At 45.9% G+C, this 26889-nt stretch overlaps 1 protein-coding gene across 8 annotated transcripts; it reads left to right on the forward strand.

The window, feature by feature from the left end:
* Positions 1-783: 783 nt before the first annotated feature.
* Rnf41 (ring finger protein 41) lies at positions 784-25851 on the forward strand. Of its 8 annotated transcripts, none has more exons than XR_009587509.1 (9): positions 784-961; positions 4368-4549; positions 8122-8207; positions 9904-10016; positions 15430-15701; positions 16793-16928; positions 17284-17387; positions 18032-22446; positions 24551-25851. XR_009587509.1 is itself a non-coding variant. In XM_060372176.1 (8 exons), the coding sequence occupies exons 4-8, from the start codon at positions 9927-9929 to the stop codon at positions 18381-18383; spliced, it is 954 nt and encodes a 317-aa protein (XP_060228159.1). In that variant the 5' UTR covers positions 784-996; positions 4368-4549; positions 8122-8207; positions 9904-9926; the 3' UTR covers positions 18384-25851. The 8 variants fall into 8 exon arrangements, 5 of the variants coding, with proteins under 5 accessions (XP_060228159.1, XP_021510478.1, XP_021510476.1 ...); XR_009587511.1 differs by having other exon boundaries at positions 18032-21510; positions 22256-25851; XR_009587510.1 differs by having other exon boundaries at positions 18032-21510; positions 22259-25851.
* The last annotated feature ends 1038 nt before the right edge of the window (positions 25852-26889 follow it).

The raw sequence follows: 26889 nt of genomic DNA on the forward strand, positions 1-26889 counted from the left end.
AAACCAGTTGCATACGTACTAATGTGAATTGCCCTTTTAAAAAGAGAATGTCTACAACAAATACTATCCGACACCAGATTAGCTTAAGAGGTAATGTGATTGCATTCTTTATCTTCCTTAACTGCTTACCTATCACAGAGCACTTTAAGCTCCACCATAACTTTCCTCAGGGCCCAGGTTCTCTCCCACCCACAGCGTTGCAACCTTAGGAAATCAAACCTTTCAGTATTTCAGGACACTCTGATTTTTTTTTTTTTTTTTTAAGAGCCATCGTGGATACTGCAAGAGTGTGTGGTTGGGGGAAGGAGGACCCCTAGATCAAAGCTTTGCGGTGAAACACTCCCTCCCTCCCCACCCTGCGTCCTTCTAACTGCAGTAACCATTCCTGTGACTGTGAGTCACAAGATCGGGAGGCTCCAGGATTCTGACCACAGCTCTGGAAAATGAGGGGCTGGGAGGACAGCAGGTCACCCTGCAGATCAGCTGCCCCGCGGCGATCTCGCCCCAGAGCTGCATCAGCTCTAGCATCAGGCCTAGACGAGCAATGTCCAGCACGGAGTGACTCTGCAGGGCAGGACACCAGGGTCGCCCCAGATCGTCACATCTGACGAGCATAGAGTACTCCCTCCCAAATGGCTACAAGGTCCCCGCTGGAGTCTGCCCTTAACTTCCGGCCCAAAGCGGAGGCCGAGCTAGCCCCGGACTCACTTAGGCCCACCGCTAGGAGCGTCCGGTCGCAGCCGAGTTAAATATTGAGGCGGAGCTTGATGACGCGCTTCCGCCCGGTTGCGTAGCAGCAGTGGGCGTGGCAAAGGGTTAGGCCCAGACAGCGAGGAGTGGTCGGCACTCTCTTCCCCATCCTCCCCTTCCCCTTCCCTACGGGGAGAGGCTGAGGGCCGGCCACGGAGGCCGCAGGTCCAGACGGCCCCCTCGTCAGGAGAACCCGGACCGCGTCAGGGCGGTGCGTAGTGCGCCTGAGCGAGCTTCTGAGCGAGGGTGAGGGAGGGGAGGGGAGGGGAGGGGAGGGGAGCGGAGGGGGCGAGGTCCCCGTGGATCGGCGCCAGGGTCGAAGGTGAGGGGGGTCGAGAGGAAGGGTGAGGCGGAGGAGGAAAATGGAGGAAGGGAGCCCCGCCGGGAGGAGTCCGGAGATGAGCTGGGGGCTCTGAAGCTTGGGAAGGTGCCTGGAGTAAGGAAGCCTTGGCAAGTGCGGGAGTGGCCTTGAGTCGGCCTAAGGACCCGGGAGGAGTAGACCGCTCAGGCTGGGGTTTAAATGGCAATGATTGACGACGGTCCTTGAGGCGAGGAGGGAACGTTCCGGGGGCTATCCTTGGCAGGGACCACGGAAGCCAGACCTCTGCCCTCCAAGCGTCATAGCTTGGCTTCTTTCCCATGCCTTGTGTTTGGCAGCCTTGTCTTTCTCTTTTATTCCTTCGCGGCTCCTCTCCCCTCCCACCCCTCCGTGGAGGACTCTTACATTCCTCTTACATTGCCCCTGAATGATTTGCAGCCCCGCCCGAAGGATCCATCCACTCAGTTTATGCCCTGGAAAGCACATCCCAGCGGGGGGGTAGAGAGCGTAGGGTCAGGGGAGAGATCTGAGAAAGATGAGGGTGTTTTGGATCAGCTCAATTTTCCGATTAACAAACTAACTTCAACTGGTAGCAAAAGAGCAGTTACCAAGGCCACTGTTCTTGGAGACTGACCCGTGAGAATCTTGGCAGTACTTCTTACACGATAGCTTTAGCTAATAACAGGGTTGCTGGCTACTAGCGTCTCCCAAGAAAGAATGGGATAGTGCAAGGGAAGGTGAGGGGTGCAATAGTGGACCTTGTGGAGGGCCTACTTCCCAGTAATTGAAGGGAAGGAACAAGTAGTTTCAAACATTCCCACTGGCTCTGCCTGTGAATTCATTTTGCCATTCTGTTGCTACAACTAATAACAGTCTTAAGTATGCTTTCATATTTATTATCTCATTTGATTGGCAGGACAATATGTAAGATAAGGCAAGTGTCATCCTCTCAATTTGACAGTTGGAGAAACTGAGAACTACAAAAAGGTTACATGGCTTGTTTGAAGTTGTCACATTGGTGGGTGCCAGAGCTAGGACTGGAATCCCAGACCTTTCTGTCCTCTCCTGACTCTGTGGTTGGCTCACAACACCTGGTCCACTTTATGAAAGGTTAATTTTTTCAGTATGGGAAGCTTTTTGGTTTCTGTGTCTGAAACTTGTCCCTAGGAGACCAATCATAGCCACTAGTACCTGCTCCTAGAAGCTTTTTTTGAGGTTCAGGTGTGTGTGGCAGATTGTTGGGAAATGGGGTGTTGTTCAAAGGAAGCAAGCATTCTGAGTTATTGGGGGAGTCAAATAGTGTGGTGGAGCATCAGCTGTCACTCCTCTCTGGACCACAGTGAAGAGGAATGCCAGGTCCCTTCATCTCTCATCCATTCGAGAATACATGCCGTATATGTATGTATATGATGACCACAACAAACTGGTGAGAGCTGTCCCAGACTCAGGTGGCGAGCATAAAAGTTATCACAAAGCTAACTTATCCCAGGGTAGCGCTTGAACTATTCATTCGCATATGACAGTGAGGCAAGGAGTTTGATTAGTTGCCCTGTGTATCACTGACTCTGGACTCTCAGGGCCTTGGAATTTGGTCTTAGTTTCATCTCTGCAGGCATGAGTCAAGTCAGCCCAGTTTTACTGCTTTCTAACCTCCGCAGTTGCCCACCTTGGAACACCACCACTTTTTAAGAGTTTCACACAGTAGGCCCTGCCGGCCTCGAATCTGCAGTGATCCTCCTGTCTAGCCTCCCAGGTGTTGGGATTGCAGATGAGCCACAATACCTAACGTTTTGTTTTTCTGTTTCTGAGTACTGCCTGCTTTCTCAGCCCCCACCCCTCTTCTCTCTTTTTTTAAAGCTTTATTCCTTTCAGAGGTATTTCCCACTTTGCATCTATAGCAACTTTCTTGAGTGTCTGTGTGTGAAATAATGTTTTCCATGTGGAAAGTGGAACTGGATGTTTGAGGTTTTTCTTAATGATTTATCAACACAGAGTCTCTCTGTGTAGTCCAGGCTGGCTTGACACTCTTCTGATTGAAGTCCCAGCATTATAGTCATGCGCTATCATGTATGGTGCTAAGGACAGGGTCTCAGTGCCTTGTAAGTGTTCCATTGCTGAGCTGCACCTCAGCCCAGTTTTGTTTTTGTTTTTGTTTGAGACAAGATTTGGAACTTGGCTACATAGCCCAAGCTGGCCTCGAACTAAGAATTCTACTTCACCTACTAAGTGCTGGTGTTACAGGCAGGGGCTACCAGCCCTGGCCTCCAGAATTCTTTTCATATGAAATAATATAATTGAAAGCACTTTGGAAACATTAAAGGATAGTACAGGGAAAGTATTATGGATTCATATATTGTGGAGCACCACTTTGGAATTTTCAACATTGCTCATAGTTATGTGTGCTGAATAAAGAAATATATATATACAGGGGCTAGAAAGATGGCTGAGTGATTAAGACCATTGACTGCCCTTTCAGGCAATCGGGATTCGATTCCAAACATCCACAGGCAGTTCACAACTACCTGTAACTCCAGTAGCAGGGAATCCACACAGGCCTCCTCTGGCACTAGCCACAAATGTGGTACACAGACGTGTGTGCAGGCTGTACAGCCATATGTATGAGGTCAAAATAATTTGAAAAATTAATGTGTGTATTTATAGCACACACACATTTTGTGGGTTTTTTTTTGTAAATTTAACTTTTATTAATTACACTTTATTCACTTTGTATCTCCCCATAAACCCTTCCCCCCTCCCCTCCTATTCCCACCTTCCCCCTTCTTCACGCATGCCCCTCCCCAAGTCCACTGATAGGGGAGGACTCTTCTCACATTTTGTTTTTTGAAACAGGATCCTATGTACTCCAGGCTGGCTTTGAACTTTGGCCCTCTTGCCGATGTCTCTTGGGTACTAAGATTGTAGGCATATATCCCTTCCCTCCTAGTGTACACTGCTGCTAGCATTAAATTCAGGACTTTGTGGATGCCGGGCAAGCACTGGACCACTGAGCTACAGCCTCAGCTCTCCTTTTTCCTTTTTATATATTTGCTAACAAATCTTGTCTCCAGTAGGTCTCTTCTCCACCTTTGCTTTTTCCTCCCCTCCTCAGCTGTGTCTGACTCTACTAGACAGAATGCCCCTCCAGTTTGTAGAATAGTGAAGAAACCTGTGGTCCTGAAAGGACTTCCCATCATCTCTACCTGGATGCCCCACCCACGGTTCCAAGTCTGTCCACTGTCACTGCTAAATGGAGGTAGTTGCCCTGACTTACTTTTTTCTTCCTTGTTCCTGTTAATAGAATGCTCCTGATTGTGACATCACACCGTTCCCTTGGCATGAAACATGTCACTAGGAAAAAAGACTCAATTGGAGAATAACCAACAAGATGGGATACTTGGAGCATCTCCTGTGTGGCACTGAGTGGAGGCATCAGGGGGCTGGAACCTTTTAAACAGGGACCCTGCCCCCACCACTTAGAAGGTAAAGAGCCCCATTTGGAAATCTCCTTTTGGACTTGCCTCTTCTCTTGTCAAGGTTCCTTCTGACCTTGAACACCTGGTACCTTGAACCTTTCTACATTTAGTGCATGCTGTCCTGTTTATGTCTCTATCTTGTTGATAGTAAGTTTTATGTTTTTTTTTTTTTTTTTTTTTTTCGAGACAGAGTTTCTCTGTGTAACAGAGCCCTGACTGTCCTAGAACTCACTCTGCAGACCAGGCTGACCTCAAAACTCACAGAGATCTGCCTGCTTCTGCCTCCCAAGTGCTGGGGTTAAAGGTGTGCCCCACTACTGCCTAGCTTCTTTTTTTTTAATCTTGTACAGTCACTGGACTATACGTGTGCCTTAGCTTGAAGACATTGATTGCATTTCCTCTTTTCTTCTACAAGTCTCTGTTGACAAGAAGATTATATAATTAGGATAAAGAGGAAATTTGGGTTAATCACACAAATAGTGCTGGTGGAACTGGGAGTCCCTGCTGCCCTTTGAAGTTTAGCTGGTCTTATATCAGGCATTAGATGAGTTGTTTGTTTTTGAAGACAGGGTTTCTCTGTGTAGCCCTTGGCTGTCCTGGAACTAACTCTGTAGACCAGGTTGGCCTCCAATTCAGAGCTCTGCCTACTTCTGCTTTCTGAGTGCTGAGATTAAAAGAGTAGGTAAAGGTGGTAGCAATCACTGCCTGGCATTAGATGGGTTTTTAAAGAACTGTAGGTCCTCTGAATTGTTCTTCAGGAATTTTAAATTGGAGCCGAAAAGATGGTTCGGTGCATAAGGCTCTGCTTTGAAAGCAAGAGGACCTGAGTTCAGATCTTCATCAACCATGTAAACCAAGCATTGGGGCTTAAAGACAGGTGGGTTCCAGAGCGTCACCAGCACACAAATGCCCATACATCACTCACACAAAAGAAAAAATTTCAAATTAAATATACTCAAGAAACTCAACCTTAAAGATCCTCTGAGCCAGGTATAATGACACACAACTTTAATTTCAGCATTTTGGAGGCAGAGGCAAATGGATATGACTTCAAGGCCAACCTGGACTATACAGAGAGGCTAGCAAGGCCTACATAGTGAGGCCCTATCGGAAAAGAAAAAACAACAACAACATGAAAAAAGAACAGCTAGATAAATAAATATCCTGGTTAATAGAGATTCTAGCATTCTAGGGCTAAACAGAACTTTAGAACCCAGGTGGCCCTACTCCTCCATCTTACAAGGGAGGAAACAGTTTTAGGAGAAGTTTCAGTTTAAGGATTTTCCTGTCAAAAGAGAAAAGCACTTTCAGGAGAGTTGCTGGAGGCTTGTCTGTAGGAGAGCTAGGTACCTCTGTAAGTATAACTGCTGCTTAATATCTGTTTTATATTCTCTATCATAGGATCAGAGAAATTGTAGAGCCCTTTGCAAATTACATAGCCAGGATGTTCATGTCTCACAGTGTGAGAAGCCCAAGCCCAGAGAGCACATTTGGTCAGGGACAGCGTTAGAGCTAAGGCTCAAACTCAGAATTGTTTTAATTTTTATTTTGTTAGCATGTGTGTGCATGATGTGGTGGGCTGTGCCTAGGTGCATGTGTGTCAGTCAGGACAACCTTGTGGGGTTGCCTCTCCCTTTCCTCCATTATGTGGGCTCCAGATTGCCAGCAAGGATCTCTAATGTGCTGAGCCATCTCACTAGCCTTATTTTAAGAGTTTTGGTGGGTAAGCACAGGAGTTTGGCTTTGAGGCTGGAGAGAAGGCTCAGTGGTTAAGAGCACTTGATTTCTCTTCCATAGGTCCAGAGTTCAATTTCCAGCATCTGCATGGTGACTCATAACTATTTATAATGGGATCCATTCCCTCTTCTGGTATTCATGAAGACAGAATGCTCATATACTTATTTGGCTTTGAGCTGTCTGTCTCCTTAGGTGGAGGCAGGTTTTAGAGCCATTTGCCTATTTGATCTTTTTGTAGTAGTTGAGCCTGGCTTGGATGGAGGATGTAGAGGAGAGCGACCACAACACTTACCCCTGACTCTCCCTTATCCATTTGTCAAGAATGGTGGCAGCATGTCCATTTACCTCAAAATATAAACCATGATTTAAATGGCTGATCTGATGCATCTCTTAGCATGTGTGCATGCATGTGAGAATGAATGTGTATGCTTCACATATTTGTGCAGGAAGATTTAATATTTGGGCATGGTGACACATACCTTTAATCCCAACACTTAAGAGACAGAAGCAAGTGAATTTCTGTAAGTTCAAGGGCAGCCTGATCTCTTTAACGTCAGTGATGCTAGTCTCTTCTTAATCATTGCTGATTTCTCAGCTCCAGATAACCAGCATCAATTATTCTGATAAAGTAAAGGTTTTACTTTAGTGGTTCTGGCCTCTTGTTAATCACAGCCAATTTTTCAGCCCCAGCTGACCAGAACCACAGATTCTAAACTCAAAGTATGCAATGACCCTGATAGAGTCTAAGTGACTCCCAGACTTCTCTCTGGAACTTAACAAGACAGGCCTCTGTCATCTGTGTTTCTCTCAACACTCATATCCTCCAAGCTTTGGTTCACCAAGCTTTGAACACTCAATGGCTTTTCTAGCCCAAAATTCCAAAGTCCCAGTTCTCCAAAGACAACATGGTCATATACCCCATAATCCTGGAACCTATTTCAGTCTTGGTTAGGGTTAATATTGCTGTGTAGGATGTTTCTCTCAGGCATCCATTTTCCTGTGTTAACTCCATCAGTGACTTCAGAGAAGGTAGGACTTACCAGACTTCTTGATGTGTATGTAGGTGGTGCTCAGGAGATGTTACCAAGTGTGTGTGCTGTAGGTTAGAAAGGGGGAGGATGTCTTTTTTTGAGATGGGGTCTAGCCTAGGGTGGACTAGAGCTCACTCTGTAGCACAGGATGGCAAGCCACCTCCATCAAGCCTGTCTAGTGCTAGGAATAAAGGCTTTTCTTCCTACACTAGCTAGAAAGATTTTTCATTTTTATTTCTGCGGTACCAGGGGTTGAGTCCAGGGCTTTATACATTCTGGGCAAGCAGTCTACCACTGAGTATACCTGCAGCCTGCACCTAGAAAGGTTGTTTTACTAAACTGTTAAGGTTTTGATCATTTGTTTGTTTATTTATTTTTGTGATGCTGAGGATTGAACAGGCACACATGTGGCGGTGGTGCACACCTTTAATCCAGAGGCAGAGGCTGGTGAATCTCTGAGTTTGAGGCTAGCCTGGTTTGCATAGTACATTCCAGGACAGCCAGGGCTACACAGAGAAACTCTTACTCAAAAAAGACAAAACAAGAAAAAAGAGGAAAGAAGGAAGGAAGGAAAGACCAGGCACACATGTACCCAACAGACACATGAACCTTGACTGTGTGCACATGCATTTGAGCATGTGTGTGGAGAACCAAAGGTCAGTGTTCAGTGTTATCCCCAGTTCCCTCATGTTTTGAGACTTGAAGCTCATTGTTTTGGCTGGGTTGGCTGTCCAGCAAGCCCTAGGGATTTTTCTACACCATCTCTCCAGCTTCTTGATTTGGTTTTTTGTTTGTTTTGTTTTTGAGATAGTCTTACTGTGTAGCTTGGAGCTCTGGAGCAGGCTGACCCCCAGCTTGAGATCACGTGCCTGTGTCTTCTGAGCGCTGAGAGTGCAGGTATGCAGCGCAGTGCCTTGCACCACACTGCTGACTTCATTCTTCCCTCACAGACTCCTAGGGAATGCCGAGATGTTGCTTTTGCTTATATATAAACTTTTCAATACTTCAGGAGTTGGGGGCTGGAGAGATGACTCATCAGTTAAGAACACTGTCTGTTCTTCCAAAGATCCTGAGTTCAATTCCCAGCAACCACATGGTGGCTCGTATACCATCTATAGAGGGATCTGATGCCCTCTTCTGGCATGAAGGCATACATGCGGATAGAGAACTCATTTACCTAAAATAAATAAATGTTTGAAGAAACAAAAGCGTCAGGAGCATATAAACTACCGAAGCATAGAGGTCCAGTTGTTTTCTGCTGCTGGAGTCCATAGTGTTTAGGAGTGGGAGCAGGCGGGTGGCTGGATTCACCCTCGATCAGAGAAAACGGGAATGGGGAGCAAACAGTAGGAAACAGGGTGGGACTATAACATCCCCAGAGATTACCAACTGGGTACTAAGTGTTCAAATGCCTGACGCTATGGGTCACATTGCTCATTCAAACCACTATAGACCTCCATGTACCTACTGTGACATACATAACCCCATCCTACACACATTAATAATAAATTATTAAGAAAAATACAACTGGATGGTCTGATTGTAAATCCCTGAGAGCTAACTATCAGTCTTCAAGAATGTCACAGGTTAATGGATTGGCTGTACCTATATCAGGTACTCTTGATCAATTAGCCCACCAGTTGGATGAATACAGGGAGGTCTTAGACATGGTTCACTGACTTCTTTGGGTTTGATCTGTGGCAATTCAAAGACAGGGCACAGCAGCAGTGCTGTCTTCTGAGTCTCTGTCTGAGTCTCTGTTCTGAGTCTCTGTCTCCTCCTCACAGCCACTTAGCTCAGATTCTTATCATTTGTCTCCTGCCTCCAGTTTAGGGTTAGAGTTCTTGTCTCCAAGCTCTCCCCTGTTGACACAGAGGGAGGTTTTATTAGGTTGTTCTGTTTTTATTTTTGTCTGAGACAGGATCTGACTATATAGCCCTGGCTATCCTGCAAGTCACTATATAGACCAGGCTGGACTTGAACCTGTCTGCCTTCTCAGAGCTGGGATCACAGGTGTGCATCATAACACCGAGTTTTGAGTTTGTTCATTTGTTTTTGATTCTGAAGGTTGAACCCGGGGACTCATACTTACAGGCTTTCCACCACTGAGCTGTATCCCCAGCAACATAGTGATGTTAAAGGAGAAATGGTGTCAGTGACAAGTCCAAATACCACATAGGACTCTTGATGGCCTGGTCATTGCTTGCCTGTTCAGACTTGGGTCTTAACAGTTGTTTGTACCCCTCAGGCCAGCTTTTTTCTGAGCCTGTCTGGGCCTTATGCTCTGTCCCAGTCTTCCACATATCTAGCTCTTCTGTCCCACAGGACACGTTTCTGGGAAACTTATCAGAACCACCCTTCTTTCAGCCTAGGTTAGGAGTCCTCTCCTTATAAACCTCTATTGAAACTTATATTGTAATTTATATGTGTGCTTATGTAATGTCTGTTTCTGCCTGGATTTATTCCTCATGTAACTAGGTTCTCAGTGAATATCTGTTAGATAAATGAATGGATTTTGGCAGTAAGCCCATGCTTTGACCACATAGATGTGGCTTTTTCTGAAGTGATCTCTTTTTCCTACAACTTGTTTCAGGACGTGGGTTTCAGTGATGAGACATGGGGTATGATGTAACCCGTTTCCAGGGGGATGTTGACGAGGACCTTATCTGCCCTATTTGCAGTGGAGTCTTGGAGGAGCCTGTACAGGTGAGTGGGTCTGAGGGCAGGTTTGTGGGGTAGATGGCAGTAGAATTACCAAAAAGTTCTGGAAGGAAGTCCCTGTGTTCTACTCCCATTCCTACCCCCAATAGACCTTTGGTACAGATATTTTGTGGTTACGAGAAAAATGATGACATTCTGGAGTCTGTGTAGAGTTGGGCTCAGATGTCCTGAGGTCACCATGTTTGTGGTGTTGGGTGGTCAGCTGCTTGTTTCTTCCTACAGTGGCGTAGTAGTTGCTTCTACAGGAACTCTGAGATCTCTGTCTGTCCATGACTGACCTACACTTAGACTTAGACTTAGTTCTCATTGCACTTGAAGAGTGTGGTGCTGCTGTAATTGGCGCTTTCCCTTGTCTGCGTGTAGTCTAACATACAACAGATGGGGCTCTGCTTTCTTCCCAGGATCTACTGAAAAGGTTTGATGTTGCACATTGCATTTCATGTGAAAGCTTCCGGGTCAGTAGGTCATTTCCTCTACCGATTGGACAAGGCCCAGAGTAATTTTTTCTCCTGGGACAAGTTTGAGACTCTCTGGGTAGCCAGGCAAGTAGTGAGGTAAATCACTGGCAATGACATTCATGGGACATCATCCTTTATGAGCGTTATTGCAAATACCAGTTACTTTTGCTACTTGGCCAACTGAGATAATATAGTTTTCCAAACCAGGATACTTGTTGAAGTCAACTCATCTGCTACTTCTAGACAATTCACGGGCTTCCTTTGAGACTTTTGAGTTGATTTTTTTTTCTCTCCAGTTTTCAGCCACCAAAAGGAACAAGATTTAAGCAGACTCAAGTTCAAACTCCACTCCAGTAGCTGTCATTCCTGGAACTTTTCTATGTTTTTCTAGTCTTTTTCTGTTAAAGGCATATTAGATGGGTATGACGCAAGTATCTGGTGGTGTCAAGAGGTCGTAAGGTAAGCCAGGAGCAGTAGCACACACCTGTAATCCCAGCACTCAGGGAGACAGAGGCAGGCAGATCTCTGTGAGTTTGAGGCCAGCCTGGTCTACAAATTGAGTCCAGGACAGCCAAGTCACAAAGAAACCCTGTCTCGAGGGGTGGGAAGGTAGGGAGAGATTAAGGGTGCATCCTGCTCCCTCCTGCCCAGCCCGGGTATTGTCTGCTTTCTGCCACTGTCATTCATTTAACGCAGGTCACTTGAGAGATGAATGGTTGTCAGTGAGCCCATGTCAGAAAGCACCCACCCATCTCCAACATTAAACCCCCTCAGGGAGTAGGCAGGTGGCCTTGGTGATAGTTGCCATATTTTCAAGGGCCTGTGTGCACTTGTCCTAGCACTGAGCTGTTTACGTACAAATGGGTAATGCATTGAAATGATTAAAAAATGAAGCTGCAGCTGGAGAGAGGGTCCAGTGGTTAAGAGCACTTTCTGATGCCCAGAGAACCCAACATTAATTTGCAGCAACCATGTCTGGTGGCTCTCAATTGTCTATAACTCCAGTTTTAAGGAGATTCCGAACCTCTGGCCTCCTCAGGCACCCACACTCATGTACACACAGGTACACTCATGTACACACCATACATAATTAAAAATAATAAAAATACATTTTTAAAGGTTATGGGAAAAACTAATTTTTCTTCTGTATTGGTTATCAATTGGAGATAGCATCTGGGTTAGAGATGGGCTCAGGTCCATTTTTCCCTATGAAGTGTTGGAGTCTGGCTTCAACCTATGCTGAGCTTCCAGAGTCTGAGCTCATGTGTGCCTCACTCCTGCTGTGTCTAGATGGCATTGCTTCCTTGGTGTCTTCCATCTCCAGTGGCGCTTAAAGTTTTTTCACCTCCTCTTCTGCAGGGTTCTCTAGGCTCTGGGTGGAGGGGTTTGATCAAGACATCCCTTTTAAGAGGGAGTGTTCCAAGGTCTCTAACTCTTTGCACATTGTCTAGTTGTGGTGTCTCAGAATCCTCTATGAAAAAAAAATTGTAATAAAAATAAAAAGATCAGGAGCCAAGAGAGAGGGCTCAGTGGTTTAGATAATTGACTGAGAGGGTCGGAGTTGGAGCCCCAGCATCTAGAGACAGCTCTGTAATTCCAGTTGTAGGGAATCCAGTGCCCTCTTCTGGCCTCTAAGGATATCAGGCATGCACAGACAGAGATATAACTTGCTGGCAAAACACTTACGCACATAAAATAAATGAAATTTTAAAAAGTCAGTCTGGTTAAACGTGTTGAGAGAAAGAAGCAAGAGGATCTCACGTCTAAGGACTCACCTTTGTGTGCTGGTGAGATGGCTAAGTGGGTAAAAGCTCTTGGCAAGCAAACGTGACCTGAGTTCAATCCTGGATCTTGTGGCACCTGCCTGTCTCACTGTTCCACTCTTCCATTTTGTACCCCCCCATATGCACACAATAATATTTTTTAAGATAAATTTAAAAAATATCTGTATGTGTGTGTGTGCATGTGCTGTGGTGTGTTTGTAGAAGGCAGCACACCTTGAGGAAATCACCCCTCTCCTTCCACACTGTGTCCTACATCAGCTCAGCTCTCAAATTCCTGATCCTGACCAGCCTCTCTAGCTTGAGGATTGTATGTGCATGCAACCATGCCCAGCCTTCATTAGTTCACTTGGTATCCCTTTAGTTAGCATCCTCACTAAGTTTACATTTAATAAACTCAATAAACACATGCACACATAGGTCAGAGGACAACTTACGGAAGTCAGTTCTCTTTCTATAGCATGAGTCCTGGGCATTGACCTCAGGTCGTCAGCTTGGCAGCAAGTATCCTTGTCCTATGAGATATCTCACCAGCTCCTCCCTACTTAGTATCTTATAGAAGAATGCAAGTAAGTAGAGGGAAGGAAGGGCTCTAACTCACTTTTTCTTTCTTTTTTGGTACTAGAAATGGAACCCAGGGCCTTGTTCTTGCTAAGCAGGTTTTTTACCACTGAGATATCACCTCAGCCCTAGTTTGTACTTTGAAGTGATTGTTCTGACTGATAGGCTGATAATAGAGGCAAGAGAAACCAGTTGGAAAGCATACTTGACAAATTAGGTAAGAGATGATACTGTAGGAGCTTAAACTGGTTAGAAGCAAAAGAGACGGAGAAAAGAAAACAGAGTTAGAATTTTTTTTCTTAGATAGTATGTTTAGACTTTAAGATGGCCCAAATGTGGTGACACCTACCTATGAGCCCAGCTCTCAAGATAAGCCTTCCCTACATAGTATTTCAAGGACAGGATGGCCTACTTGTGACTTTGTTTTTAAAAAGATGGGGAGGCTGGGAGTGGTGGTGCACACCTTTAATTCCAGCACTCAGGGAAGCAGAGGCAGGTGGAGCTCTGTGAGTTGGAAGCCAGCCTGGTCTATAAAGCGTGTCCAGGACAGCCAGAGCTACACGTTGTCTTGAAAAAAATAAACAAAAAGTCACACACATACATATGGGGGAAAGTTTTGAGAAGAATCGTATGTTGATATCCTCTTAGTTAACACGTTAAATTACACTTACATTTATTATTGTGTGTGTGGTATGGGCATGAGTGTGCTTTGACACGTGTGGAGGTCAGAGGACACTGTGGGAGTTGGTTCTCTGCATCTTTATCAGCTGGGCACCCACTTTGAGTTTCTAAACAGTGAACTTTGAGCCAGTGTGATGGCACAGTGGCTCAGAGCATGCTGCCCAGTCCTGACGACTTGTTTAGGCTCTGGAGCCCACAGTGGAAGGGGAGAACTGGCCTCCGAGCATGCTCCACAGTTTGTGAACACTTGCACACACTCAGCTATAGGCACACACAGTAAATCCAAAGTTAACCTGGCTCAGACTGTTGCCTATCACTGGATTCACAGGGATCAGGGAACCTTCCCAAAGCAAGAAACAACATTTTTTTATATATTGGGGGGGGCAGTGAGGTGGAGGTTGATTTGAAACGGAATGGTTATATAATCCAACTTGCTTTGAACTTGGGATCCTCCTACCTCAGTTTAGCCTTCTGAGTGCTGGAAGACGCCCTTACCCCTGTTCACATGCACATGCACATACATACACAATCTTTATGAAACTGAGAACAGTTGTCATTCCACAGAAAATGCTAGTCCTATTCAGGAGCCCAGGTGTAGCAGCAATACCTCATTGAAAGGTCATCCATCAGGGCTGGAGAGATGTCTTAAAGGTTAAGAGCACATACTGTTCTTCAAGAGGTCCTGAGTTCAGTTCCCAGCCACCACATGGTAAAGAACTTGAGTCTACAGAAGTCTCTTACCTTCCTGACTTTTCCTATCTGCCTTGTTGTGTCTTTTGTTTGTTTTCCTTTCATTTTTAATTTAAAAAACAAATTGTGTGTGTGTAAGCCACGTGTGTAGGTTCTGGGGAGGTCAGAAGGAACTGTCCTCTGAAACTGAAGTTAGAAGTTGTTATGAGGTGCCATGTGGGTGCTGGGAACTGAACTTGGGTCTTTTGGAACACTAACAAGTGCTATTAACTGCTGAGCCATCTGTCCATACGCCATTTGTTTGTTTGAGGTTTGAAACAGTTTGGGACAGTTTGTTAGTTGAGACAAGGTCTTACTCTGTAGACCATGCTGGCATGGAACTCACAGAGATCTGTCTGCCTCTGTCTCCCAAGTGCTTGGGACTAGAGGTGTGCACCACCACACCTGGATTTTTTTAACATATTTATTCAGTGTGTGTGTGTGTGTGCGTGTGTGTGTGTGTGTGTGTGTGTGTGTGTTGATGAATACATTTGCAGTTCATGGAACTCAAGGGGCTCAGCAGCTGCAGGAATCAGTTCTCTGCTTTTACCATGTGGATCTCAGGGATCAAACTCAGGTTTTCAGGTTTGGTGGCAAGTACTTCTGTCTGTTGAGTCACCTCAACATCGTCATTTGTTTTCTGAGGCAAGGTCTTGCCATCTACAGCAGGTGCTTAACGAGATTTCTGTAAGCCACAAGCAGCTTTTTTACTCTCTTAATTTTGGCTGTGCTTAGTGAGGCTCTGCCCTTCCCTAAGTGGCATCTGAGTCATTCTTCAAGACCTGTGTATAAAACTTGCCCTCTCTGTAAGCATCTGCTGTGGTCTCGTCAGCCTTGCCTGGAAAGAACTTACCTTCTTCTGGACTTACGTTATACAGTCCTGTCAGCAATTAGTAATTGGCTGCCTTCTGTTGTCGCCCTATTGTCCTGGAATGTTATTTATGTGTCTTACTGTTACATAACCTTTTGCTTGTTTATCTTGTCTCACAACTCCTTTGCACTCTGGAGCACAGGAACCCTAACCTGAAAATACCGTGCCTCAGACAGATCTGCCACCTACTTTGAGCCCTGGACCTGTGGTCCTAGAATCTGCTCTGAGCCGTGATTAACCTCATTGTTGTGGAATCCAGGCCCTCTCAGCGACTCCTAATTTCCTTGTGTCCCCTTTGCCCCTCTTGTCCCTTCTAGGCGCCTCATTGTGAGCATGCCTTTTGCAATGCCTGCATCACGCAGTGGTTCTCCCAGCAGCAAACGTGTCCTGTAGACCGCAGCGTTGTCACGGTTGCCCACCTGCGCCCAGTACCTCGGATCATGCGGAACATGCTGTCAAAGCTGCAGATCGCCTGTGACAACGCTGTGTTCGGCTGCAGTGCTGTTGTCAGGCTTGACAACCTCATGTCCCACCTCAGTGACTGTGAGCACAACCCGAAGCGGCCGGTGACCTGTGAGCAGGGCTGTGGGTGAGACTCCTCCTCCACTCCATTCCTCCCTCCACTGGGAAGGTCACAAGGGCCTTCCCAGCTGCACTGTGGGCAAGGAGCTCTCCTGACCTTTTTGGCTCCCAGCCCACAGATCTCCACTTTCTAACTATTATCATTTTGCTCTCACATTGTTAAAAGAAAGAGGACAGCAATCCAGTGACCTGATAACACTGACAATCAAAGCACTTTATTTTTTTCTCCAGTCCAATATACTCTCTGTTGGGCTGCTGCTTGTTCCAGTTTCTGACTTCTCATGTTCCCTTGTGCCCTATTTTCCATCTGTGTGAGGTGGGAAGTATTTGATTCAAGCCTGGAGCAGTGATGTAGGACTCCTCAGAAGGAGTGTGTGCAGGTAGACTGTAACAGTGGGCCGACAGGATGCAGCACTTTCCCTCTTACCTTAGGACAGGTCCTAAGAACCAAGCTGGCTCTTTTTTTTTTTTAATTTACTTATTATATAAACAATGTTGTGCCTGCATGTACACCTGCATGCCAGAAGAGGGCACCAGATCTCATTATAGATGGTTGTGAGCCACCATGTGGTTGCTGGGAATTGAACTCAGGACCTCTGGAGGAACAGTCAGTGCTCTTAACCTCTGAGCCATCTCCTTCAGCCCCCAAGCTGGCTCTTAAAAGCACATAAGACTATCAGTGGAGGGAGTGGGGCTGTGCTAGCTCAGTTGGCAGAGTGCTTTCCTAGTGTACACAAAGCACCACATCCACAGCTCGGTGATTATACCTGCAACCCCAGCACCGGGAGGTGGAGGTAAGAGATCAGAAGTTCAAAGTCATTCTTGGCACGAATTGGAGGCCAGTCTGGGCTATGTGAGACCTTGTCTCAAAGTGTTTGTTGGTGGGCTCTTCCACAGCACTATGTCTTAAGGGTAAAATGCTGTATAAGGGCAAGAGCTATGTTTGGAAAAAGAAAGCAAAGAGAAGAAGGTCTGAAAAGATGATTAGAAGTGTGAGGAACAGAAAGCTCACTCAGCAGTTTATGTCACAGAATAAGCTATCAGCCCTCATGTCCTGTTGAATAGCCTGTCCTGCTCTTGTCCCACTCTGGACTGCAGCCTGGAGATGCCCAAAGATGAGCTGCCAAACCATAATTGCATTAAGCACTTGCGCACTGTGGTGCAGCAGCAGCAGACGCGTATAGCAGAGCTGGAGAAGACATCCGCTGAACACAAGCACCAGCTGGCAGAACAGGTGGGTCCCCGAGCGTGAGGGGCCTGTGTGCACCTCTAAATGATCTCTTGCCCATCACAAACACCACATGAACACCATGGCCTTATGTCCTGCTCAGTAGCCTAGACGAGCAGATGCTTGTGCCTACGGTTTAGTAGAGGTCATTTGGAGATGTGCTCACTTCCCTTCATTTCATTCACTCATTCAGGCATCTGACACTCGTGGGGTGTCTTCTTCAGGAAGCCACTTTGCTAAGTCCTTCCCCTGTTCTCCTGAGGAAGCTTGTAGTGTACGTTCCTCAGACCTCCCAAGTGCCGCATTCTCACACCTGCTCTTCGGCTTAACTGTCCTCTCTGGTCCTCCTTCCACCCAACAGAAGCGGGACATCCAGCTGCTGAAGGCATATATGCGAGCAATCCGCAGTGTCAACCCTAATCTTCAGAACCTGGAGGAGACAATCGAATACAACGAGATCCTCGAGTGAGTCACTCAGGATGTGGAATCAGAGATAGAATAGGGCCAGGAAGGGGAACAAACTCCTCAGCTCTAGTGCAGATCTGTTGTTTATTGGGGTGGATGGAGGGGCAGTTTTTCCAGAATTAGCTGAATACCATGATGTATAAACCACATGTTAGGAGCTTTGTGATGCTCAGGACCGAATGGTAACCTCACATGAAGAGGAGCAGGGGCAGAGTGTGTACATTTGACATGCAGCAAACAGAAGCCAGTGAATAAGGGAAGGAAGGCTAAGGTCCTTTCAGTTTGGTCTGCCTATATGTGACAGACCAAATGTGAGTGTAGAAGGAGAGAGAGCAAAGAGTCCTGAGAGAGCCACAGTATAGAGGTTACATTTCTTCCTTCAGGACAGTGTGAGTGGGCAGTTGCTGCGTGCTAGGCACTATGCTGGCATTGGGATTTCAAAGAATAACAACAGTCTAGGTTCGTGGAATTGAATATGTGAGTGATGTGACCTATGCAGACCCAACTAGGGAAAGATTGGGGTTTTCTGGACCAATGTTGTAAAGAAAGAAAGTTGAGTGGCCTATAGAGTGGGTGGTCATTTCTGTTAGGAGAAAAAGCCAAAGCAGAAAGAGCTGGCATGACCTTCCAACCCCTTTCCACAGGTGGGTGAACTCCCTGCAGCCTGCAAGAGTGACCCGCTGGGGAGGGATGATCTCCACCCCTGACGCTGTGCTCCAGGCTGTCATCAAGCGCTCCTTGGTGGAGAGTGGCTGCCCAGCCTCTATTGTCAATGAGCTGATTGAAAATGCCCACGAACGTAGCTGGCCCCAGGGTCTGGCAACACTAGAGACGAGACAGATGAACCGGCGCTACTATGAGAACTATGTGGCCAAGCGCATCCCTGGCAAGCAGGCTGTGGTAGTGATGGCCTGTGACAACCAGCACATGGGTGACGACATGGTGCAGGAGCCAGGGCTCGTCATGATCTTTGCGCATGGTGTGGAGGAGATCTGAGAGCAAAACTGGCTATCAGGAAGAGGGAGACTTGGAAAAAGCCACGCTCTGGCAGCTGAACCCTGAGTTCTCCACTGTCCTTACACCACGGCTTGTAATTGAGCCACATGCTCCCTGCTTTTCTGGCACGAAGGACCTTAGGGCACTTTGTTCAGCCTTTCAGCATGGGCCGGGAGGGGGGTTGGGGAGAATGGACCCAAATTCCTGCCTTTTGCCTATATTCCTCCCCCACAATGTCCGTGCGTTTTCAGTCTGGGTGGGAAAATCCTCACTTCCTGTATTTTCCTGCCTAAGATCCCTGGTTCCCAAATATTTTCAGAAAGCACAAAAAAACTTGTTTTCCCTAGAGGATCAGGGTGGCGTGAGGAATATCTAATTATCCCTCTCTTCCAAAACTAGGGAGTCCGAGCAGGCAGGCTTGCTTACTCCATGCAGCATTGAGAGAGCAGTTCTGAGGAGCAGGCACCCAGCAGAAGAGCTAAGGGTGTGCCCAGACTCCCAGTGACTAGTGAGGCGCCAGGGCCTTGGTGGTCATCACTGACAGCCCTTGGGGAAGACCTTTGTGGAGTGCACCCCTCTCCAGCCCACCTTGAAGGTGCAGGCCTTGCTGGGAGCATGGGGTGGGATGCTGAGATGTCCACTTGAACTACTCTTTCCTACACTTTTTCATAATTAGGGGAAGGCAGGGCTGGGCTGGGGTTGAGACCATTGAGGTTCACACACAGCGGGAAGCTGCTGTCTGCTGATCTAGGGTGGACACTGCCTCTGTGGCATGTCTGTAGTGCCTCCTTAGGCCCCTCTTCAGCCTTCTGATTGTACTTAGTTTGATTTCCTTTGGTGTTGTTTGTTTCTGTTTGCGGAGTCACAAATCCCGTCGTCTGTTACCTGGTCTTGTTTTCATAGAATGGCTTGGTTGTGCCTACCCTTCTCTCCAGCACAGCCACATTACTGGCAATTTAATTTATTTACTTTTTTTTTTTTTTTAAGAAAGGAGAAAAGAAAAAAAAATCAACAAAACTTAAAACCTTTTTTTCTGCTGTTCATATTGTGGGGATGCTGGGTAGGGTGGGGCTGGGTAGGATCTGTTTTATATGTTTTCTTTTCAGCACAATCTTTGATGTCTGCTCGGACCTTCCCCTCCATCACCCTATTTGAGACAGGTACTTTGGCTGTGGCAGTCCAGTTTTGAGACCTGTGCCCCATGAAGAAGTTTGTTCCCACCCCCTCAGAATCTCCTTGTGAAGCCCTAGAATTAAGTGTCATATACATTTGAAGGCAACTCTTCTCCCGTTTACTGAGGAAATTTCTGTTTATGTGGGTTCTAACCTTCACCAGGCAAATTAGATTTGTCTCCAAGCAGGCCGAATACACAGCCTAACTAAAGTCTACCTAAGGACCTGGGGTCCATTTTAGGCTGTCCCGGGTCATTGCTGGGTTCCCTGGAGCGGCCGGTAGAGTGAGCAAGGAGGAATAGTAGCTGTGATTATTTTAAAAGCACAGGTGGGCGTGGGGTTGGAGGGATCATAGCTCCCCGTCACAGAACTGTGGCTTCTCTGGGAGCTCCATCCAGGTTGGTCTGGCTAGTTCAGTCATGGCTCCTTTGGGATTAGTTAGGACCATAAGGAAAAGGTGAATGTTCCAGCTCCAGGGCACTGAGCTCAGGAATGTGAAAAGGCTGCTATATGTGGTCTGGTTATTGCATTTCTTCTTCCTCTTTGCCTCTGCCTGCTTTGCCCAGGCCTACACTGTTCCACCCTTCCTCTCAGAAGAGAGAGGAGACTAAGCTTCCCACCCTTTGCAGCGGTGTCTGCAGTTCTCTGTGCGGCATGTGCTGTCCATGGTGTGCACTGCACTAATAAATCGTTCCCTCAACTTCTAAGTGCTTAGTCACTCCCTTGCAGAGGATTCTTCCTCGCTCTGACCTTTCATTTTCATTGCCTGTCTTCCTTGCTTGGTGATATACCTTAGACTGACCTCTGCCTTAGGACACCGTCTTTCTGGGCATTGTATACTCTTTACATACTTTGTGTTCTGTTCTCTCCTGCCTCTAGTGAGCTTACTGTATTCTCTTCATAGTTGGCTGTTAGCCTGAATTGTTTTCCTAAATGTTACTGCATTTGGGGGACATTTAAGAAGACTTGCTATCACCTCTTTCTAGCAAATACCCTTGATCTAGAAGCCTCCTGCAAGTGGGGAAGCTTCTGACCCTGGGGATAGGAAGGAAACCTGACACAACTCCTACTATCTTCAAACAAAAGTCTTTGATGAGGGAGGTGGCTCTGGGGGTAAGAACTCTTGCTGCACATTCATGAGGATCTGAGTTCAAATTCCCAGCCCCTGCATAAAAAAACTCCCTCACTGTGTGGGTGGGCAGGGGGGGAGGCTCACTAGTGCTTGCTGGGCCCTGTCCTCGCTCAAGTTCAGTGACAGACAATGTCTCAAAGGAATAAGGCAGCCAGGTGTATGAAGCATGCCCTTAATCCCAGTAAGCAGATCTCAGTGAATTTGGGGCCAGCCTCCTCTACATAATGAATTCCAGGACAGCCAGAGCTGTTTAAAGGACTAAGGCAGAGTAATCAAACAGGAAACCCTGCTCACACACTTGCTAAACATTTCTTGTTACTGGCTTATCTCTACTGTGAAAAGTCACGTGTGTGTGTGTGTGTGTGTGTGTGTGTGTGTGTGTGTGTGTTTAAGGATGATTTATTCACATAGTGTTTTGCCTGCATGTATGTCTGTACACTACATGCATGGCTGTTGCCCATAGAGTCCAGAAAAGGGCATTGGGTCTCCTACAACTGGAGTCACAGAAGGTTATGAACTGCCATGCTCGTTTGAACATAGGTGCTATGCAAGACAGCCAGTGCTCTTCTACTGAGCTGTCTCTACAGCCCACAGCTGTCCACTGAACTTGCTGGCCCGTTATCATGCACTGATGTAAATCTAATGGACTCTCTGGATACTTAAGTTGGCGGAAAGGGCATTGAACTCTCTGAGCCGTCACTCTTCAAGCACAGAACCTGATCGGACAGTCTTGAACCAGCTGCTGAGATGCACACCTGTAGTCCTAGCACTCTGGAGATTGAATCAGGAGGATTGTTGTGTCAGAGATCATTTGTTCTACATGGTGAGTTTCAGGCCAGCCTGAGCTTCCTACTGAGACTCAGTCACAACGTGGAACACTGAGAAGTGACATGTGCCTCTCAGAGAAATACCTTTTTTTTTCCTTTGAAACAGTTCCTTTTTTTTTTTTTTTAATGCATATAAGTGTTTTGCCTGCATGTTTGTGTACCATAAGCATGCCTGTTGTGTAAGGAATGCAGAAGAGGGCATTTGGTCCTCTAGGTCTGGAATTGTGAAGGGTTGTGAGCTACCATGTGCATGCTGGGAATTGACTGGCTATGCACCCTTTGGAAGAGGAGCCAGTGCTCTAACCATTGAGCACTCCATTCCTAGCTGTTCATTTTTATTGTCATCAATGGTACCTTGTTTGTTTGTTTCAGGCTAGAAAAAATATTAAAGAGAGTCTCACTGTGTAGCGTTGGCTGACTTGCCTGAAACTAGTGCAGTCTAGGCTAGCCTTAAATGCATGGAGATGGCCTGTATCTGCCATCCAAGTGCTGGGGTATACCACAATACAGATCCCGTATGCCCTTTTTTTTTTTTTTTCTGAGACAAGGGTTTTTTATTAGGGTTCAGTTTATAGTATGGAAAGGTAGATGTATAGATAGATACATACATGCATATGTAGATAAAAGGGGATTTATTTGACTGGCTTACAGGCTGTGGTCCAGCAAGTCCAGCAATGGCTTTCTACCAGTGGGAGGTCAAAGAATCCAACAATTATTTAGCTCATGAGACTAATGTCTCAGCAGGTCTTCTGTATATGCTGGAATCCTGAAGAAGAAGGCTCTAATGCCAGTGAGGTCATGGACTTGCCAATGAGAATGTGGGCAAGCAGGCAAGGAGAAAGCTCCCTTCTTCATGTCCTCTAGGCTGCCACCAGGAGACATGGCCCAGATTAAAAGTGAATCTTTTCTACCTTAAAAGATACGGATCAAAGGTAAGTCTACTTCAGATTAATTTTAAAAATCTCTCCCAGCCTTTTTAGTTTTAGTTAATTACAGATTTAGTCAAGTTGACAACCAAGAATAGCCACCACAGGTCTCATAACATATACTGGACTCATTGCTGTGTGAGAGCTGGAGAGAGAGCTCATAATGTTCTCTCCCCCAACCCCAGACAGGATTTCTCTGTGTAGCCTTGGCTGTCCTGCTCTCACTTTTATAGACCAGGCTGGCCTCAGCTCACCTGCCTCTGTCTCCCTGAGTGCTGGGATTATAGGTGTGTGCCACCACGCCCAGCTCATAATCTTTTGGAAGATAGGAGTTGAGATCCCACCACCTGAATCCGGCAGTTCACAAACACCTGCAACAACAGCATCACAGGATCGAATACCCTCTTCGGGGCTCTGTGGGGACTCATGTACAGACACACATATTAAATCTTGGTTGGTTGGTGTTTTGGTTTTGCTGGGATTGCAGGTGTATAGCACTGTATGTACCTGGCTATGTTTTAATTTTCAATATTTATTTTTGAGTGTTTTTCCCTTTATGTACTGTCCATGTATGCCTGATGCATGTGGAGGTCAAAAGAGGGAGTCAGATTCCTTGATTCCTTGGAACTGGAGTTATGGATGGTTGTGAGCCACTGTGTGGGTGCTAGGAGTCAAACCTAGGTCCTCTGTAAAAGCAACAAGTGTTCTTAACCCCCAAGGCATCTCTAGCTCATTTTTTAGATTTATTTATTTATTTATTATACTGCATTGTGCCTGCGTGTGTATCTGCAGACACGATCTCATTATAGATGGTTGTGAACTACCGTGTTGTTGCTGGGAATTGAACTCAGGACCTTTGGAAGAACAGCCAGTGTTCTTAACCTCTGAGCCATCTCTCCAGCCCCTCTAGCTCATTTTTTATTTCTAAAAGATAATTTTAAAAACAAAGTTTTGTAGCTGAACATGGTGGCATACCCCTGTAATCCCAGCATTCAAGACGCAGGTGGATCTCTGAGTTGAAAGCCAGCCTGGTCTACATAGTGAGTTCTAGGACAGTGAAGGCCACACAAAGAAACCCTGTATAGCCAAGGCTATAACAGAAATACTGATTTGAAAATCCAAAATAAATAAGTAAAGCATAAGCTGAGCATGATGGTGTATCCCTTTAATCCCAGTGCTGGGAAGGCAGAGCAAGTAGGTCTCTTGTGAGTTCAAAGCTTGCCTGGTCTACATAGTGAGTTCCAGGCCATGTAATAAGAGCCTGTCTCAAAACCAAAAAGATAGGGCTAGGATGGTTGTTGAGAAGGTGATGGTACCTGATGACATCAGGCCTGAATTTGATTTTTGTAGAGGAGAGAAGGGACCTGAATTAAGCACCCCATGCAAAGCAGTTCACAGCTACCTGTAACCAGCCCAGGAGAACTACTATGGCTTCCTTGGGCACCTGCTTACATGTAGTATACATGCACACAGACACACAAATGAAAATGATGTCATCTGCTACATACTGAGTTCTGAAGCTACACATGGAGAAAACACAAAAGCTAATCATGGTGGTGCATGCCATAATCCCAGCACTCGGGGAAGCAGAGGCAGTTGGGTCTACCAAGCGAGTCCAGGACAGCCAAGGCTACACAGAGAAACCCTAACTAAAAAAAAAAAAAAAAAACAGGACACAGGACAATGAATGTACCAAGGTCAACTACAGGGGTGACTAGAACAAGAAGACTTGGTGCAGTTGACTCCTTTTCAAGTGGCTTGTAATCCAGGTGTGAGGTGTTCCTGAGTGTGTGTGTGTGTATGTGATATCCTTCCTAACTATTGGTTAAGGTAGGCTTAGCTCAAGTCTTTTAGGATAAACAACAGAGGCCACTTTCTTCAACCAGTATAATTTCCAGCTGCATCCTAAATACTTAACCCTCAAAAGAGAAGCTTCATTTTGAAGCAGATTTGAGACCATTACAGAAACCCACAATTGATGAAAATACAGAGAAAATACATCTACAGTACAACTCCTACATGTTCAGGGAATATTGAGGAAGAGAGGGCAGGAAGATTGGAGCCAGAGGATGAGGACATTTGCTTTGAGATTCTGTTTTCTATATGACAGGGAGCTGCCCCCATGAGACTTAATATAGCCAAACAAGACCTGAGCAGTTGACATGCCAGTGTGGATGAGGGGCATCGATGGAGGCCCGCCTCTGATGGAAAGCTCCGAGCAAGGACTGCTGAAAGAGTTACCTTTTCAGGGTTGAACCTCGAAGTGGCTAACCAGTCAATGGTCAGCCCAACAAAAATACAATGAACAACACTAAATGGACTCAGCAGGTTATAGTTACTTGTATGTGTGAGAGAGCGAGGAAGAGGAGGGATGGGCACAGTGGTGCACATCTTTAATCCCAGCTCTCAGGAGACAGAGGCCAATGGATTTCTGTAGATTCAAGGCCAGCTTGGGTTGCATAGTGAAACCATGCCTCAAAAAAAAAAAAAAAAAAAAGCCATGAATTTGGGGGATAACAAGGATGGATTGGCAAAAAAAAAAAAAAAAAAAAAAAAAGAGGGAATGTAAATATAGTACAATTTTATGTGCGCTAATATCTATATATTCAAATGTATTTATAGTTCACAGTAAATATATAAAACTTAAATTAAAAATTTAGCCAGGGGACTGGAGAGATGGCTCAGAGGTTAAGAGCACTGGCTGCTCTTCCAGAGGTCCTGAGTTCAATTCCCAGCAACCACATGGTGGTTCACAACCATCTGTAATGAAATCTGGTGCCCTCTTCTGGTATGCAGGCAGAATACTGTATACATAATAAATAAATAAATTTAAAAAAAAAATTTAGCCAGGCCAAAAGGTATCTAGGTAGCAGCAATGGTTCAACAAGTAAAAGATAAGTGCCACCAATCCTGGAGATGTGAGTTTGATCCCTGAGTCCACATGTAGAAAGGACTCCTGAAAGCTGGCCCCTCAGGGAGAGGAAGAGGGAAAAGGGGTAGAATAAGAAAATTCTTATTTTATTATACTCTGATTTGGAGTTGTCATATGAAAGTCTGTGGCTTTGTTCTGAATCCATGAAGTACTGACCCAGTGGAACAGGAAAAGTTCAAGGTGGTACTGGCTAATTTTATGTCAAGTTGACACAGGCTAGGGTCATCTTAGAGAAGGGAGCCTTAAATGAGAACATGCCTCCATAAGACAGGGCTATAGGAAAGTTCGCAGGGCATTTTCTTAATTAGTGATTCATGGGGAAAGGCCCAGGAGATTGTAGGTGGTGCCATCCCCGGGCTGGTGGTCCCTTCCATGGCTTCTGCACCAGCTCCTGCCCCCAGGTTCCCTCCTTCCTTGACTTCCTTCATTGATGGACTATGGTGTGGAAGTGTGAGCAAAATAAACTCTTTTCTCCCAAACTTGCTTTGGTCATGGTGTTTCATCACAGCAATAAAGCTCTAAGACAAAGATGTTATGTCAGATTACAGAAGAAGCTGGAATGAGCAGGATTGTAGACCTCAGTGAAGGTGAGTCAGGGAAGATGAGCAAAACCAAACACCAAAGGGAGAAGCAAAGAACCAAGTGGGACAGGGAGAGGTTAGCTCACACAACAGGAAGCCAAAAGGACAGATAAAGTCTGCTGGGGTAGAAAACGGTTAAGAAAGGAGTTAAAGAAAGCCTAGGGTGGCAAAATAATTATTTCAAGTTGCCTTTTGAGGCAGGCTCTCATTACAGTCCAGACTGGCCTTGAATTCAGTGTGTAGCCCAAGTTGACTTCTAACTCATAATCCTTCTGCCTCAGTCTTGTCCTTGCTGGGACCACAAGGATATGCCAGGATGCTTAACTAGAAATGCAAAGTCTCTATCAGACACAGAGATACTGGCGCCTCACACCTAAAAGTTCTGAGTGAAGCACCTAAGAGTGGAAGGAATGATATTCAAGTACTTGTACTCCAAGCTTGTCTGGGTTGCCCGCATCTTGCAGCCTCCATTTTATAAACTGGGGGTGGGGGTGGGGGGCTTCTTCCCTTCACAACATGGTTGTTGACTGCCCTCTGCTGGTCAATTGGTTTTGTTTTCCAGGTAGTTTAATCAGAAAGCAGAAAAGGGATTCTTTAGTTGCTATGAAACATCTTTGGTCACAACTGTGTTTAAGCTTTGTTTAAAGGATGCGGATAACAAAAACACCAACCCACCAAGACTCTCACAACACTTAGATTCTAGTTTGCATGCACATACAACATTCAAAGCACACAAAGATCTGAGTGGGGGATGAGCACATTAGAAAGGTTTTTGGTTTTTTTAGATTTATTATGTATACAGTGTTCTGCCTGGATGTACACCTGAAGGCCAGAAGAGGGCACCAGATTTCATTAGATATGGTTGTGAGGCACCATGTGGTTGCTGGGAATTGAACTCAGGACCTGAGCAGTGTTTTTGGTTTTTTTGTTTTACAT

Source organism: Meriones unguiculatus, chromosome 18 (genome assembly GCF_030254825.1).
Source record: "Meriones unguiculatus strain TT.TT164.6M chromosome 18, Bangor_MerUng_6.1, whole genome shotgun sequence".
In the NCBI taxonomy this organism is placed as follows: domain Eukaryota; kingdom Metazoa; phylum Chordata; class Mammalia; order Rodentia; family Muridae; genus Meriones; species Meriones unguiculatus.

Coding starts and splice junctions, on each gene's coding strand:
- Rnf41 (XM_060372176.1), top strand. CDS start 9,927: ATGGGGTATGATGTAACCCGTTTCCAGGGGGATGTTGACGAGGACCTT. Junction 15,702..16,792: donor ACCTGTGAGCAGGGCTGTGG/GTGAGACTCCTC, acceptor TCTGGACTGCAG/CCTGGAGATGCCCAAAGATG. Junction 16,929..17,283: donor AGCACCAGCTGGCAGAACAG/GTGGGTCCCCGA, acceptor TCCACCCAACAG/AAGCGGGACATCCAGCTGCT.